At 40.2% G+C, this 17,861-nt stretch overlaps 2 protein-coding genes across 8 annotated transcripts in view; one reads left to right on the top strand and one right to left on the bottom strand.

Annotated features, from left to right (window-relative positions):
- The first annotated feature begins 1,678 nt into the window (after positions 1-1,678).
- nsun6 (NOP2/Sun RNA methyltransferase 6) lies at positions 1,679-12,001 on the top strand. 3 transcript variants are annotated; one of them, XM_049564711.1, is made up of 12 exons: positions 1,679-1,735; positions 3,052-3,135; positions 5,197-5,352; positions 5,435-5,532; positions 6,226-6,332; positions 6,436-6,589; positions 7,791-7,872; positions 7,990-8,109; positions 8,293-8,437; positions 8,533-8,678; positions 10,831-10,956; positions 11,042-12,000. In XM_049564711.1, the coding sequence occupies exons 2-12, from the start codon at positions 3,061-3,063 to the stop codon at positions 11,222-11,224; spliced, it is 1,392 nt and encodes a 463-aa protein (XP_049420668.1). In that variant the 5' UTR covers positions 1,679-1,735; positions 3,052-3,060; the 3' UTR covers positions 11,225-12,000. The 3 variants fall into 3 exon arrangements, with proteins under 3 accessions (XP_049420668.1, XP_049420669.1, XP_049420670.1); XM_049564712.1 differs by having other exon boundaries at positions 5,438-5,532; positions 11,042-11,990; XM_049564713.1 differs by lacking the exon at positions 1,679-1,735 and having other exon boundaries at positions 3,058-3,135; positions 11,042-12,001.
- A 588-nt stretch (positions 12,002-12,589) lies between these two features.
- The window catches only part of cacnb2a (calcium channel, voltage-dependent, beta 2a), a 98,446-nt gene continuing 93,174 nt past the window's right edge, over positions 12,590-17,861 (bottom strand). For all 5 annotated transcript variants that reach the window (XM_049564806.1, XM_049564811.1, XM_049564810.1 and 2 more), the window contains one exon: positions 12,590-17,017. In XM_049564806.1, coding sequence (XP_049420763.1) covers positions 16,262-17,017 — 756 coding nt within the window. In that variant the 3' untranslated portion in view covers positions 12,590-16,261. The remainder of the gene's footprint in view (positions 17,018-17,861) is intronic.

The following is a 17,861-nucleotide window of genomic DNA, read 5'->3' as shown; positions in this document are numbered from 1 at the left end:
AAAAAAAAAAAAGAATGTCAAAGCCACCGTTTGTCATCAAAGTGCATCATTATATGGCCCTTTGGAGAAATTCTCAAAACTCTTAATTGGTGGGAAAGACCTAGTAGAGTATAGAGTGTAATAAACACCATATAAAAAAAAATAGTTACCTCAGATCAGAGTTACTTTCTAAAATCAACTATTTTATGAAAATTAATTGTTCTGGATATCATAGCAGAGAAGGTTTGGCTTGACCCTAATAATTTTTTCCTTATTCCGAATATAATATAATATAATTATAAGTTCACTTGAAGATATTACATAGATACTACCCAAGCAATACATTAATGCACACTTTTAAAGAAGAAAATTCTCCAATATGTTCTTTTCTGTAAAACAGAAATTGAACTTATTTCTCCTTATATGTCTTGTTGGCAAATATGACACTCATAAGGCTAGAGTGCTTTAGATTACACAAAATGTCTGTCTGTTTTGTGTTGAACTATGAACCATAAATATCTCCCTGACTCTGTTTCAAATGTAAGAACAAACAGCTATTATGACCTCTCAAATAATGGGGAAAATTATATGTAATAAAAACAAAAAATGTATTTTATGCTGAGGTTTATATCTCCCTTTTACAATTTGATGTTGTCTGTATTCATTTTTGTTTTTATGTTGATTTCTTTTCTTATGTTTCATATCGTTGTTTCACATATGATGTTCAAATAATATTTTTTCAGTGTTATGAAATGAAATATATATGTGTCTGTACAATGTACTGTTATATTTGAAATATAATCAATAAAATAAAGGGAGCAGATGCAAGAATACACATCAGTAAAATGTATAATAATTATAATTCATTATAATAATATATAATATAATATATACTAATCTACGAGGCACAGTACAAATAAAACAAAATAAAAACATGCAGAGGAACTGCATTTAGTCCTACTGTTTTAATTTAATGTCATTTTATTTTATTTTTTTTGTTTCTTATTTATTTTCTGCTTTATTTTTAATGCACAGAAATGGAAATGTGTTCTACCGGCAACACTTTTTTATTTGTTTATTTTTATTTTATTTTATTTTTTATTTGTGCAGTTGGACATGATACACAAAGGTGACAGATTAGACCAATATAGATATATCAAAATATAGAAACAATAATAGTAAGCCATAACAACCAGATAAATGATTTATGGTTTCATACAGATTTTTTTAAAGTGGGAGTATTGCATGTGTCATAACACTTTATTTTACGTCCCCCTTATATAGCACTTAAGCTGTACAGCTGTAATGTAGATGAAATATAAGTTTTTCTTCATTATTTTTCAACAACTATATATATATAAATATATATATATATATATATATATATATATTTGGTCACCCATAAATGGAGGCTGCTGGCGTATAAAAAGATTATTAATGACAACATACTAAAAGACAGTGGTAATGATATAAAATATGTTTTCATTTGAGAACTTTAAATTGTTGATTAACACTGCACATAAATAATCACTTAAAATGTCATTATATGTGCTTACAGTCACATTATAGTGTGTCTGTATACGGTATGTATCATATATTATGTTTATCTTAATAAAACACTCACAGATCACACAGGTGCTGAGATCAACAGGCTGCATTACTGCGGTTTATGAATTCAACTAGTGTCATGTGACCAAGTCAGTGACGTATGCGGAAGTACCGGTCAAAACACGGATGCTCCATGCTTCCATAGAAAGTAAGTACAGAAAGATGATTTTAAAAACCTTTACATCGCTATCAGACTTTAATTAGGAAATTAATTTAAATGAACTTTTAATTATGAATTTAAGTAGCAGATGTGTTTAACAGCGATGACGACAAGCTGTCAGATTATAAATATGAGCCGTGTTGGAGGTAAAGTAGGTTTATTATGAGTTATTATTTAATGTTAAGAGGAGACACACTCCCTCAGGTTATCACCACACACGGCTTCTGTTATTTAGATATGTCACATACATCTTATTTTAAGATAGTGCCGATAATAGGTGGGTTAACAGGATACATAAACAATAACTGTAAACAGTAAAAGACCAAGCTAAATTAGCTCTTCATCTACATTTGTCTTTTGAAAACATATTATTTTAGAATTCATTTGCTCAGCTTGTTTTAATCTGAATTTTTACTGCAGTTAAATTGTGACTCTTTATAATTTTAGTGATTTGTATTTAAAGTATCTATTATTTTTCATTCATTATTATTTATTGATTTACTGTTTAATAGTGTTGGGACGCAAAACTCAACAATAACATAGGAACAATACAGAGCAAATCATATCAAACTTTATTTATATAGCACCTTTCATACAGTCATGCAGCCCAAAGTGCTTCACAGACCTGCAGTAAAACAGCACAGAAAAAGTAACAAGTGAATAGCTAGACATTACAATGACAAACAATAAAAAATGACATTTAAAACCACAGATAAATGCAAAGAAAAGGTAGAAAATGCCAAAGATGACGCTTAAAATCAGAGGCAATAAATGACGAGGCATCATAAAGTAAAAGCCAAGCGAAGAAGATAAGTCCCAAGGTTTCTTTGAGGTGGAGATCCTCAGATGCTCAAGTACACTGTTCCATAGACTTGGGCCACAGTGGTTAACAAGACATAAGCAATGTACAAAAAGATACAACTTACAAACAATAATACGATAAAATTACAGTAAAAGTCAAGGACAAGCATCACATAGACCATGACCTCTTAAAAAGTGTTTCAGCTTGAGTTAACAATGATCACAGGCATGATTTATTTTGAGTTGTTTTGGTATTATTATTATTAATGTTATTAAATCTGCCTCTGTTCTGTGGGAATAAACTGCTGCAAAGAAGTGTCTTTCTCATGTGATTATAGGCCGCAGTGTAATCAAGCTTTAACCATTTATCGATTTTCAGCCTCATCCAGTCAACCTCAGAGGCTCCAGACTGTAACCACATCTGTCTGCAGTCCCCTACGACAGCTCATCAGTCATGATTAATTTGCTTTTCTCCTATTGATTGGATATTTTTCTTTGTGCAGATTGAAGAAATGTCTGTTTTTCCGAGGATTTCTCTGAAGCCTGAAGTCACTGATTATCTGCAGAGTGTCTTCTTAAACAAGGAGGTAGGAATTGAAATGATTGCTCTCTCCTGGAGAATCATAAATGCGCATCATGAAAATAAATGTCTTTCTCTCTTTCAGTGGAAAAGACACTTGCTGTGCATTCCAGTATCCATACTACCATGCTGTGTAGCGTGTCCCACTACAGTACATAGTATGTCAAATGCAGTGTGCCATAAGTACCAGGATGTTCAATTATATTCAGTCAGATTTTGCAGTATGCATGCTAGCATGCTTTTTCTGGCTATTCTGACCCACAATCCTTTGCACAGTGAAAGATATGTCACATTGACTGTCAGAAGTCACAATGATGGATGACTTCAGGTGACTGATGACCAGTCCATTAGTAATAACAGGAATATTAATTGTTTAATTGAATAAAATAATCACAAATATAACCAACGACAAAAGAGCATAACTATTAAATAACAATGACAGAGAAATTCACAGCCTCTGTAATTTTACTATCATGAATATAATATGTGTGCATTTATTACTTATTGCTAAGTAACAACATCAGAGCTGTCAAGGTTGACCCCGTCTCTGGTGAGCTAAGTGAACGGCATTATATCTCCAATGTAATGGATGGATATATGAGTAAGAGGGTCAAAGTTCAGGGCGTAATGTTATGAGACAATAGTATGTCCCAGCTATGTGCATACTGCATGTAACAGTACATACTTTTTAAGGGCACCTGCAGTACATACTAAAGGTAAAAAGAAAAGGTATGCGATTTAAAACGCACAGAGAGAGGATGCGGGAACCTTCACGGCGTAGCTTAGATTTGAGATAAACCGATGCCATGATTACAAAATCCCGCAGTAAAACCCTCCCTAAGACAGTTTTGGCTTTTAACCAAAATGATGACATCATTTTCAGGGAAATTTATCTCCCCACACAATTGTTTGAATTGTCTTTGATTACCTGTTTGGCTCAAAAACAGACATATGTCAAGATACTGACTCTGAGAAACACCAGAATCAGCCCTAAAAAAAACATATTATTGTGCGATTTGTATAAAGTAAACTACAGACGCGCTTGATGTCCTCACTGGCAGCTGTCGGCCTGGGAACTATTTATTAATGCTGTTTAATCTGGTGACCTGAATGATGTTAATTCAAGTGAAAGTAGTGTTATAATAATAATAATCTTTATTTACAAAGCACTTTTTTAAAAACAGAGTTACAAAGTGCTTTACATGTCAGTCATTAAAAAAACAAGACATGAAAACATCAACTGAAAAAACTGATAAAAAAACACTTAAGTATATTAAAACAGAGGAAATATAAGACACTCTAAATGAACTTAAACCTCAGGTAAAATCAAGAAAGGCTCTCTGATAAAAGTATGTTTCAAGAAGGGACTTAAAACAGATCACTGACTCGGCCGACCTGATTTCCACAGGCTGACAGCAAATGCTCCGTCCCCTTTAGTTTTCAGCCGGGCCTCTGGAACAGACAAAAGACCTCTGCCGTCCAAGTACCACAAAGTACGTCCTGGCGTGTACGGCATATAGCTGGGAGAGAGACCATGAAGAGCTTTGAAAGTAATCACTAAAATCTTAAAATCTATTCTAAAACACACTGGGAGCCAGTGTAAAGAGGCTAAAACTGGAGTGATGTGATCACGTCTCATGGTTCTGGTTAAAAGCCCGGCAGCTGAATTCTGTACAGTCTGCATTTGATTAAAAGATTTTTGATTCAGGCAAGAAAAGAGGCTGTCGCAGAAATCCAAGCATGAAGAGATGAAGGTGTGTAATATTGTCTCTGTCTTTAAAAGTTAAGATGGATCATATTTCTGAAATATTTCTAAGATGAATAAACCTGATTGCACAAGCTTTGTGACGAGCTGCTCAAAACTTAAATTACTGTCAAACCAGACTCCAAGATTTCTTCCAACAGGTTTGCTATGATCCAATAGGGGACCAGCCAAAGGCAGAATTTCATGTTAATATACTGTGAGGTTGCTTTTTGGGGTATTCGCCAAATTTGAAAGGCTGAAACTTGAAATCAGTGAAGTTCTTGTTTAACATTATTTTTTTCATGTCATCATGATCATGTTCAGGTGTTGGCTGCAGTCGGCCATCAGGAGGCAGAGAGTCGTTTCCAGAAGCTGCTCACGTGCCTGTCTCACCCTCCCTCGTACACTTGTGTGCGGGTCAGCACTCATCTCACCTCCCTGGAAGAGATCAAACACAAGTTAGGAGACGAGCTGAGAAAGGTGAGAGTGACAGACAGGAAGTTACTCACAGTGGTGGTCACTGGAGTCCTAATCATTCAGTGTGTTATTGTTGTTGTTGAAGCAGCAGCTGTGCGGCTCATCAGCAGACGAGATCTCCGTTCAGATTCTTCCTCACCCGCAAATTCCAGATGTGCTGCTTCTTCCTGTCGATGGCCCGAGGTATGTGAGGAATGCTGGAGCAGTGTCTGTATCTGGTCTATGGCGTACACACTTAGCCTTAAATTGCAGGATCAGTCCGACCACTGGGCGAATGTTTCCTGAGGCCGAACCCACAGGGAATGTCAGCCAGTGACGACAGAATGAAAAAAGAGATTTCCCTTTTTTTTTTTTTTTTTTTTTTTTTTTTGGTGCGCATTCAGGTTTGTTTTGATCCAATGAGATATACAGTAATGGCACAATAAAAGATCTGTTTTGGGTTTACATGGTGGTGTTTTCACATAGGACTCCCCCTTTATCTTTAATAATAATAATACCATAATAAAATCGTTAAAAGCTAAACTAAAAACTGGATAAAGAAGATTAAAAGAACAAAATATAAAGATATATAAGAGGGCTAAAACAATTACAATAATAAAATAACAGATAAAACAAAATAGAATAAAAATGTAAAACATGTATAAGTTCAATGAAAAAGGTGATAAAATTATGCAAATAATGTGTATAAACCAGTCCTAATCAAAAGCCCTGCTGGATAGGCAGGTTTTATGTTTATATTTAGAGATCTCAATACTTCCAGCAGCTCTCAGGAAGTTAAGATATGCTGTATCTCCTGAGTATCTAGGCTCTGCTACAGTCAAGGACATCCACTGTGTTTATAAAAGTGTGACCTCCCTCTGTCTCATGTCTTCTCAGACCTGTGCAGCAGCTCAGCTCAGAGGTGGTGGTTGGAGCTCAGTGTGGCAGTGCCGTACTGAGAGGTGCTCATGTCTTTGTCCCAGGGATCCTCGGCAGCCCCAAGTGTGAGTGACACAAAGACAGATGCTGTTACAGTTGATTAAAATACAAATTTAGTTTGTTGGTCATGGTTATCTAACATGACTTTGTGTCTTTATTTGTGCTCAGACATGAAGGAAGGAGATGTAGTGTCTGTCGTCTCTGACCTGGAGGGTCGGTGCACCCGAGGATCCTCAGACTTTCAGGGAAAGAAAGTGTTTGTGGGCAATGGAGTCGCTCAGATAGACCGCTCTGACATCTTCTGCACAGATAAACCTGCCAAGTAAGTGGAGTTTTTTATTATTATAATGATGTGTAGACAAGACTGACACAGCGTCCTGATGTTAAAGGAATACTTCCCCCACAAAATGATCATGAGTACATGAATTACTCATCACGTGGTACATTGAATTATTGAAGAAAACTTTGTCTTCTTCCATGTCTCTACAGTGAATGTAGAATCCAAAACCAGAAAATTCTTGAATGAACTGAAGTCATCAGGGGCTGCATACACTATATAGAAATGTCTGTTTACAAACTCAGTAGTATAATCTGTGTCATTTTGGCTCAAAACTTAGCATTCAAAACACTTTTGCATAAACCATCTCATGTACAGACAGGTAGCACACCTCTGCAACTCAAGAAAATGCACAAGCAGAGTTCAAACACACACACACACACTGGCCCGGACATGCAGCCCGTATGAAAGTGATATAAAATAGAAGAAGAAAATATACTTTATTAACCCCTGAGGGGAAATTCATTATTTGAATACACACACATGCACAAACAGGACCTATACATGCATTAAATGGAGAGATATAAGGCCAGGTGGCTCCGACATCTTTGATAGGCACCCTGAGCAGTCTGGAGTACAGTGCTTTAGTCAGGAACACCTGGCACTTCTCCAGCTGCCAGTCCATGAACTGGTGACCCTCCAGTTCCCAACCTAAGTCTTTATGGTCTGAACTACAGCTGCCCTGATTGGTATTGGATTGTAAGATTTTAGTAAAAATGCTTGTGTTTGGGAGGTGCTGAGCATTCAATGGATAAATGAGACTTGGATTACACTGCAAGAGTTGTGTGAGAGTTTGTAAACAGATGCTCTGATATAGTTTTTCTCTTGTTAAATGAGGCCCCCTTTTACCCCAGTTTATCAAGAATTTTCTTAGTTTTTGGATTCTTCGTTCACCGTGGAGGCATGTGAGAAATTCAGCGTAATACAAGATGAGTGATAAACAAATAGTCATTTTGTGGATGAAGTATTCCTTTAAGTAGTTATTAGCTTCAGTGTAATATGAGAAGGATAATGTGAAAGTGATGTGACACAGAACAGGTGCTCTTGATGCAGAGATAGGTCGTCACTGTCCACAAAACAAGACAATGGTCTATCACTCACATCTCCCCCTGGGTCAAATTGGTGATTGTCTGTTCTAAAATGAAAAGAAAAACATGTATTCAGTCCTTGTCATCTGTTATTCTAGAGGAATAGGTGTTCAGATGGTGGAGCCACTTTACCACAGTCCTTCCTTCGACGGTGTTCTACCCGACCTGGTGTTCCTGCAGGTATTTATATTATCAGAATGTATAATAAAGCGATCATGTGTATTGTTCCCTCTATTGCTGCACTGGTTCAGTTTGTGTTTAGCCACTTTACATTTGTTGTCTTGTCGTGTTGTACAGAACCTTCCCTCTGTGGTTGTGGGACACGTTCTCAGGCCTCGTCCTGGAGAACGGATCCTGGATATGTGTGCTGCGCCCGGAGGGAAGACCTGCCACATTGCTGCGCTCATGGGGGATCAGGTACAAGTTGTACAGTCAGCTGCAGATGTTTGCTGCAGAATCCAGTCATAAAGAACATATCTCATATATCAGGCTGTATCAGCAGTGGTTCCTAAAATGGAGTATTTTTACACAGTTGTATTGAAGTAAAGGATCTGAATACTGTATAGCTGATGCTTTTTGTGCCTTGTCTGTCTCACACAGGGTGAGGTCGTTGCTCTGGACAAGATCAGAAGTAAGATTGATCGAATTCGTCAAAACGCCCAAATGTTGCAGTTACATTCCATCAAAGTTTACTGCTTTGACAGTGCTAAAGCTGTGAACAATGACTTGGGACAGGACGCTCAAGGTACAGAGTGACAGCAGGGTCACATAAATATACATATATATGATGCCAGGACTCTGTGTATATATGAAGCACTTGTGTTTCTGAACATATCGCAGGACCTCCCTTCCCTCCTGAAAGCTTTGACCGGGTTCTGTTGGACGCCCCCTGTAGTGGACTCGGACAGAGACCCAATATGTCCTGCACCTGGAGCCTGAAGGAGATCTGCTCCTACCAGCCACTGCAGCGCAAGTTATTCCATGCGGTAGGTTTTACCACACAGATTAAAGCATTTAACACATTTCTTTCCCTCACATCACAGTGACAGTTGCTTATGTTGACCAGTAGATGGCAGCATTGTGTAAATGTGACACTGCTGTGTGATTAAACAGCTTGAATTCACATATTAAAGGGAGAATACACCTCAGAATATTAAAGGAAGGTTTTTCTCATCTTTTCCTTGTAAATTTGATCAAGAGACTTTTTAAAATTAAGTCCACTGATGCTGTACAATAGAAATTTTTCTATGCTTCAACACTTACCTGGGTGATAAAAAAAAAATGAGAACCAGGTACAGCTTTCAGCTCTGAAAGAAAAAAGTATCTGTAGTTTTTGAAAAAAACAACAACTTACATATTGTGTCCACAGTAGCTGGTTAGTTTTGCAAAACAGCTCCAGAAAGTATTTCTACTTCTACCTTCAGCAGTAGTCACACTGTTTTTTCATTACTTGTTATACAAAAATGTTATACATTTTCTGCACGCTACTATATACAACGTTATACATTTCTGCCAGTAGTTACCCCTAGATCCTACAAACGGGACCGTTAAACCTGCAATGGACTTTTTGGCCACTTGGGGTCAGCAGAAATAATGTGTTATCAAAATATTGACACATCATCAATATTAAAGTTGATATGGAAAACTTGTTAGTCAAGAGTTTCACATTTACACGTCCAGCAGTTAGGGAAAAACATTCAGTATCATTTGTTTGGACTCTGGATTTTTGAGCACTTGGTTAATTTAAGTCCAACAGTCAACCCTCCTTTAGCTCTTTTTAGAACTCCACTAGATTCACTAGCTAGTCCCTTACTGTGATGGTATACAGTTAAAGTTTGCTGCTGAGTAGGTATCACACACTGGCTTTATAAAGTTTCAGTGTGTAAGATTCAGGGGTATTTGTGGTGTCTGGTGGTGATTTGAAGATTGCAACCAGCTAAAAACTTCTGCCAGCCAGAATTCCTTCAGTGTTAATTGTTCAGGAAGTTTTTATCAGGAGCCGAATTATCCACACAGGTCTCTTCTTCTCCAAAACAAACGGACCAGGTAATCAGAATTGCTAAAAATACTGAATCAAACAGTTTCATGTTACAAATCAATGCATCTCTGACACTATTCGGCATCTTGAGACTCACCCACAACATGCTATTGTGTGCTCACCCCTTTTCTCTCATAAGTTAATGTTTGCTCACCTTTGTCTGATGCAGACGTTCAGGAGGTTTTTACCATAACCTGTATTATCCACAGGGGTCTGTTCCTATCCAAAACAAACAGACCTGGTAAAACACAGAATAATGTAGTTTCACTTTATAAATCCATGTATTTCTGACGTAGTCTGGCATGTCACTGGGGGCGGCTAGTCCAACACATGCTAATGTGTGGTCACCTTTTTTCTTAGATAACGTAAGATCCAAACATTCAAAAGGTTTTCATCAGAAGCCGAACTATACCCAAAGGTCTCTCCCTTAAAAACGAAACAAATGGACCAGGTGATTGAAACCGGTAAAAACACTGAGTAAAGCAGTTTCACGTTACAGATTAGTGTAACTCTGGTGCTGCAAATTGCATTTGGGCTTCTTACTTCTTACTGGTTTGTTCATTCTGGGCTACTGTAGAAACATGGTGATCTCTATAAATGGAGACCCACCCTATGTACATATAAACAGCTCATTCTAAGGTGAGAAGAACATAACAATTCTTATTTTCAGGTGATTATACACTAAAGAAAATATACTAATTTCTGTCAATATATTCCCCTAAATCCTACACACTGGACCTTTAAGGGGGATTTAGTGGCATCTAGTGGTGAAAAGTGCACATTGCAACCAGCTGAAATTTCTCCTGGTTAGAATTCCTTCATGTTCATTGTTCAGGAGGTTTTTACCAGGAGCTGAGTTATCTACAGAGGTCTCTTCCTGTCCTAAACAAACAGACCATGTGATTTAAACCAGTAAAAACACTGAATAGAGCAATTTTGTGTTAAAAAAAACAAACACTTTTTCCGGCACTGGTCATTGTGAGGGGCTGCTAACTATGATGGACGAGGCCAAAATGTGAATGGCCCTACCTAGAGCCAGTGTTTGGTTTTTCAGTTATTAATTACAGCTGATTTAATAAAAGGGTTTTTGTTTGTTGCAGGCAGTGCGGTTGCTGAAGAAAGGCGGGGTTCTTGTTTACAGCACCTGCACAGTGACTCTAGCAGAGAATGAGGAGCAGGTAGCCTGGGCCCTCAGCACCTTCCCCTGCCTCACACTTCAGCCTCAGGTATGACACCTCAGCCTCGTGGACAGACTCACAAATATGTATTGAGATGTTTGGAAACCTCACCACATCATGCTCTCGTTTCCAGGAGCCTCACATCGGCGCAGAAGGCATGCTGGGAGCTGGCCTGTTACCTGAGCAGCTGCGACTCCTCCAGAGGTTCAGTCCCGAGCTGAGCTGGGACCAGACAGAGACTCCAGCAGCCGCCCTCCCCCGCAGAGCCGACGGGGACACTATCGGCTTCTTTATTGCCAAGTTCCTGAAAAACTGACCAGAGGGCATGTTTTCTCTTACGGCACCATGAGCTCTCACACGAGAACGCAGACGGGAACAATAGTGTTTATATTACCACACTGTGTGTGCTTTGACGGGGCAGTGTTGACAAAGACGCTCACTGCGCTGTTTACAGCATCTGCCTCTTAACAGCTGCTCTCAGAGACTGCGGGCCATATAGGGATAAGCTTTATAAACACCCAGGGCAGGAGAGAGGAGAGTGCACGGGAAAGAGAGAGAGGGAGGGAGGGGGAGAAAGGGAGGCACGTGGGGATGGAGACTGAATGAGTATTGGCAAATGCAGCAGTGCTTGCATCGCCATAACAACAGTGACGACACAGCTGCCATGGTGACAGTGGATTCGCTGGATCTCAGAGATCAGGAAGTAGCGTGCAGAAAGAGGTCATGAGAGGTATTAACAATTTAGTGTCTTTTAGTGGTGGCGGAGACAAGTGGGACCTCTAATTAAGACTTGTCCAGCCTGTGTGAGAGACATGATGCTGCGTGGAGCTCATCCAACAGGAGGAAATTACAGTTTTTCAAAATAAAAGTTCCTTTAAAATAAAATTCTTCTCTCTTCATGATTGTTAAATATTAAACAAGTTATCTGATTACACTCATGAGACGTTGGTTTGAATACAAATTACAACACACAATAAATAAAATAATGGTTGTCCATTAAAGCTGCTGAATTTATAGACTTGTGCCGACGGCGCACAAACATCTGGCCCGTTTTCCCATCATGCAGCATTTTGAGGACCTTCACAATGACCTCAGCTCAATCCCTCTTCACCATTAGACTCTTCTTAGTCCCTCCACCCACACATCTGTCTGGAAACGCACACCACCTCCCTGCATCTGTGCATTTCACCGTATGCAAACCGCCCATTATAATGGCCGCTCTTTTCTGAGATCAGATCTCTGCGAACGCTTGTTTTTCTATTTTGGGGGCGTCTGTGTGTGGAGAAGCTATTTTAGATGCATCCCCTCAGTATTATCATTCATGTCGATGTTGTCATGACGACTCAGGAGGCAGCCCGATGAGTCTACCTCAATTTTTCAGCAGAGTTTCAGACTATTTATAGGCACCGCTCTCCTCCTCTGTCTGGGTCCCCTGACAAAGCACACATCAAATCCTTCTCCCCCCTCATCAGTCCTTTGTTTCCAACTTTATTCTTTATATTTATGCATTATGTACATACACATGTACACTGTTAGAAAATCTGTAGTGCTACCAACGTAGCATAGAAATGGAGGAGATCCTGTAATTACAATTGTCAGGCAAAATCAAAGGGAGTGAAGGGATGGGGTGGGTTTGTAAACAGAGGGGCAGCTCAATTCAGATCTCAGTATCATGAAAAGTACACATGAAAAGTTGACTCTTAAAATAGATCCTGTTGGTCAGGGGAGTGATGGTAAAAGACAAAACTATCTTTGTCTGGTAAACATTTGAATTCTGTAGTGAGGAACCTACTGAGTGAAGAAGAAGTCCTAAAATGAACATTCTTAACGTGGCAATTAAACAACATTTGTTAGAAAAAAAGGGGTCAGACTTAATAGAAAGATGAACCTTGATGGAGTTTTGGTAGTAGACCTATCAGTTAGGTTGCAATGTCTTATCAAATTTCACTTTAAACCAACGTGAATCAGAAAAAAGTGCAGAATAAAGGGTGTATCAATGTTATAAAATGTTTCTGGACCCATACAAAGAGAACAGTACTGCATGTAAGAGAGGAAGTTGTCGTAGAACTCGTTCGTCTTGGAAAGCAAGACTAAGGTGCACCTCAAGGGAGGCTTAAATATGTCTGAACCAAATTTTTTAAAACCATGGACGCAGAATTTTAAAAAGGAACTAAGCAGTAAATGATGAACATAAAATTGGGGGAGTGGTCTGACACTTACGGAAATATGCTCATTAGCCTTCTTGCACACAGTTTGATGGGAAGATAGACACCATTTTTACCACTGTGTTTGGTAAATATGCAGCTAGCGTTAGCAGCTGGATAGCTTACAGTACATTAGCTGAAGTTAAAGGGATAGTTTGGATGTTTTGAAGTGGGGTTGCATAAGGCACTCATCCAAAGTCAAGGTATCACCTATGATAGATGTCAGCCGGCACACCTACAGTTTGAAGAAGGAGATAACAGTACCAACATGAAAGCTAAGCAACTGCTTTACGTTGCCGTCGGACAGCAATTTCCGAAGGAGAAATGAAGCCGTTCTATCCCTCTCTTGAAAGCCAGACTCCAATGAGATTAATAATACTTTATCACAGCTGAACACAGGAGCTGCTGGTCTACCACTGCTTCAATCAATGAGTTTGTGGCAGGCACAATAACACAAACAAACTAGTAGTAGACCAACAACTCATGTGTTAAGTGAGCTATAGTTACTGTTCTTCTCAATGGAGTCTAGTGGCTTTGACGAGAGCGCAGATAAGGAACTGAAGCTGTTCAGGCTTCCACTGTTGGGAAGGTTACAATTGAAATGTAATTTGTTACAGAGTACTAGTTACTTTGTTGAGAATCGAATAAGTAATGTAACTATTTACCCTATTTTACCAATGACATACTCTACATATAAACCTTTTACTGAAAAGAATATGCTGTTTTCAAATATTAACCCTTTACTTATTACCAACATTTTGATTAGTAACTGTAATTTAATACCTTTTTTTCAGTAACTATTACTGATTATAACTACATTCATTCTGTAGTTTAGCATGCACTGGGGCAGTTTGCAGCCAAGTGTGAAGTGGGCAGCACCTCTAAATCTGAGGCCATGGTTCTCTGCTGGAAAATGGTGGATTGCCTTCTCTGGGTTGGAAGAGAGTTGCTGCCTCAAGCAAGGACGTTCAAGTATCTCGGGGTCTTGTTCACGAGTGAGGGTAGAATGAAGCGTGAGATGGATCGGCGGTTTGGCGCACCGTCTGCAGTGATGCAGGCACTATGCTGGACCGTCGTAATGAAGAGGGAGCCGAAATGCAAAGCTTTTGATTTAGTGGTCCATCTACGTCTCAACCCTCACCTATGGTCATGAGCTCTGGGTGGTGACTGAAAGAATGAGATTGCAGATACAAGCGGCCGGAAAAAGTTTCCTTTGTAGGGTGGCTGGGCTCAGCATTAGAGATAGGGTAAGGAGCTTGGACAACCGTAGGGATCTTGGAGTAGAGCCGCTACTTCTTCGCGTCAAAAGGGGTCAGTTGAGGTGGTTCAGGCATCTGTCCAGGATGCTTCCAGGGTGCCTCCCAACTGGTAGGAGGCCGCGGGGCAGACCCAGAATATGACATATCTCATCTGGCCTGGGAATGCCTCGGGATCCTCTAGGAGGAGCTGGAAAGCATTGCTAGAGCAAGGGATGTCTGGAATACTTAGCTCAGCCTGCTGCCCACGCGACTCGGCTTTGGATATGCAGTTGAAAATGGATGGATGGAATTCCATTACCTTGAACTAGTAAGGGCTACCTGACAGGTAAAGCAGTAAAAATATTCTCAATATAGCGTACACTTTTTTTAGGTGGAATTTTTTAAGTTGTCTAAAATAGATTTTGCTGCTGCCCCCTTCCACAGCATTGCTTAGCTTCCATGTTGGACTCTAGCCTGCTTCTCCAAACTGGAGGTGTGCCGACTGACATCTACTATGGGTTATACACTGTCTATGGATGAGTACCTCATACAGCTCCACTTCAAAAGATCCTAACAATCCCTTTAAGCCCTGCCGTAAAACCAAAACTTGTGTTTAGACTTAATTTTTTGTACAGACAAAACACGAGTTATAAAGTGTTTTACTTCAGACTAGCTGTTTCTCCTTGTTTGCAGCTAAGCTAAGCTAACAGGTTGCTAGCTGTAGCTTCATATTCACTAAACATACACTATACAATAAGTATTGATCATCTCATCTAGACTGAGTTGCCAGTTTATCAGGTAGCTAAAACTAATGCAGTCTAATACTGTTGTCCTGTTTCTATTATTTAGACCAGTGGTTCCCAACTGGTCCAGCCTCGGGGTCCAGATTTCTCCTTAGTTTACATGTACAAGGTCCACACAGTTTAATACATTCAGTGTCATACTTGCATTTGGCCTTGTCGTCAAGCTGTCTCTGTCAAGTAGCTGTCTATTAGTCACTTACTCTGCAGCAGGAAACAGCACTTCAAAATAAAAGCCCTGGGCTAGAAATTCACTGTACTTCATTCACTGTATTACATAAAGTGTGTTTTTTACAAAATGACACATTCGTGATTCACTTGCGGTCCATTCACAATGGACCCACGACCCACCAGTTGGGAACCACTGATTTAGACCACCCTCACTGATATAGGGTGGACAAAATAATGGAAACGCCTGCCAGTAAAAGCATACATTATATAATCCAACAGACTGCAGCTTGCAAAATGATCCTAAAATTCAATTTCAAGAAAAGCTGAACATTGTGACCTTCATGAAGTCAGGATTTACTGCAGGACTGTTTTCTTAGATTGCATTTGTTTTAGCTAGGTGTACCTAATAATCTGACAACTGAGTGTAACTCTCAGTAAGAAAGCGAATGAGCTTATTTTCCCAAATGCCAAACTCTTGTTTTAAACAAAAGACCTCTGCAAATACAGCATCAAACTAACTTGGTTAGTCAACCGTTGCAGTCAACCCTAGCAGTAGTCTGAAGGAACAAATTATTCAAGTGGTAGCAAGCAAAACAAATTAATAAAAATAAAAATGCTAATCACAGAAAGCACAGCTCAGTACAGAAAATAATTCTGCTTTTGTGTCATGCTTTATCAAACACAGGTTTAAAATATGCATATTTGAGAATATTCATGCATATCCACACATAAACAACGTCTATGCATAGATACACACATACATATATTTATATATTTATATTTGTATCTATGGAATCAAAATCCTGCCATTGAAAAAGATGCAACAGCATTTACAAAGGAAGTGTACATAAATAGGATGCTGTGGTTTCAGGGTATAGCAGCACGATGGGAGAACAGAATGGTTACGAGTCCAGATGAGCTTCAGGAGGGATTTGGTCTGTCACTGGTGGATGTAGGAGTCTCTGGCCCATTCCCCTGCATCACCCCTCTTTTTGGGAGCCACCTCCCCCTCTCGGTCCCTGTCTCTGTCCCGGTCATAGTAGTGGTGGTGGTGGTCACGTGCTGGCCGGTGGTGGTGCGAGCGCTGTTTGTTCCGTTCATTATGGTCCTGTTCGCGCTCCTTTGAACGGTGGTGTCCTGTGCTGTGGCCAGCCTCGTCCGCCCCACCACGGTGATGGTGGTGGTGGTGATGGTGGTTGTGGTCCCGGTGGGGCAGTGGCTCGTAACGCTGTTGCTGCTGGGGGTGCCCCTCCCCCAGATCCTCCTCTTCTTCCTCCTCCTCCTCCTCTTCCTCCTCCTCCTCCTCTTCCTGGTGGAGGAGCTGTGTGCGTGGCTCGATATAAGCAGAGTCCTTGCTCTCTCGGCTCTCTCTGCTCTCGGGGGTCTCAGAGTCCAAAGTCTCCTGCCGGGAGAGGCCCCGGGTTCGGTTGGTGTGGTGGTGGTGGTGGTGATGGTGGTTGTGGTGCTCAGTCCTGGTGGAAGACGAACGGTGGTGGATGTGCTGGGCTCTCCTAGAGGACTCTGTCCTCAGAGGCCTCTCCTCCTCATTGCCCTCCCCCTCAGCCTCTGCATCGGCATCAGCCTGGTCCTGGCTCTGATGGTGGTGGTGGTGATGGTGATGATGGTGCTGGTGATCCTCTCTGGAGCCCTTTCTCTCCACTAATGCTTTGTCTCCTTTCTGCTCGGCACTGCTGCCCTGAGGTCACAAACACAAGTCAGTCAGTCAGGTGACAGAAAACAAGAAACTGCACTGCAAACACACAAACACGACTCATGCAGATTAAAATTCACTTCACCCTCGTTGCTTCTGGTGCATCATGTGTTTAAATATACACACACTGGAACACACACTCTGCGTGAATATTCATCAACCATCCACTGAAGGTTAATGAATCCTGGAGGAGGCGGACTTTACAGAAAACTTCAAGGTGTTTGTATTTTCAGTCTGCAGGACCACGGCAGCCTCTGTATCTAAAACACCATTATCTGAGGGCCTCTCCACACTCACCACACTAAATCACATGTCACAAGTCTCACTCCTGCTCCTCATCAATATCAGGCATCTCCTCATTTTCAGTCTTACATTTCCCATTGAGATGGCAGTGGATGGAGAGAGGGGCAGAGGTTAAGGGATTATGCAGCATTTACACACTAGCTGAAAAAGGAGCAATAGTTATGTTACACCAAACAAAATCATACCATGACAAGGACAATCTAATCTGCTTAAAAAAATAGTAAGACATATAAATTAATTGCATTTGAAATCAAAGGTTTCATTGAATCACAATGTCGACCCACTTCCTGTCTACCTCTCCTCTAAACTGCCAGTCCACGACACACTTAGGGCCAGGACACATGCTGTGTTTTTTTACCGCCTGGAAAGGCCGACTCTGTAACAACTTTCAAGGGCACGGAGGCAGGTGGCGCCTGATGATGTAAAGTGACCGTAACCTGCACTATCATAGCCTGACCTGTCAGAAATCTGGAGTTCAGAGCTGAACTTCTTCCAGGTGATGCTCTGGGTAGCCCTGCACTAATAT

This window comes from Epinephelus fuscoguttatus, linkage group LG21, assembly GCF_011397635.1.
Source record: "Epinephelus fuscoguttatus linkage group LG21, E.fuscoguttatus.final_Chr_v1".
Lineage (NCBI taxonomy): Eukaryota > Metazoa > Chordata > Actinopteri > Perciformes > Serranidae > Epinephelus > Epinephelus fuscoguttatus.
The sequence above is the reverse complement of the archived record's forward strand: the minus strand, read 5'-3'. Positions and strand labels throughout refer to the sequence as shown.

What these genes read in the sequence shown, in the direction of transcription:
- nsun6 (XM_049564713.1), top strand. Translation starts at nt 3,061, where the DNA reads ATGTCTGTTTTTCCGAGGATTTCTCTGAAGCCTGAAGTCACTGATTAT. An exon ending in CCGACCTGGTGTTCCTGCAG is followed by an intron (nt 7,873 to 7,989) that starts GTATTTATATTA and finishes CGTGTTGTACAG; the next exon opens with AACCTTCCCTCTGTGGTTGT. An exon ending in CTTGGGACAGGACGCTCAAG is followed by an intron (nt 8,438 to 8,532) that starts GTACAGAGTGAC and finishes AACATATCGCAG; the next exon opens with GACCTCCCTTCCCTCCTGAA.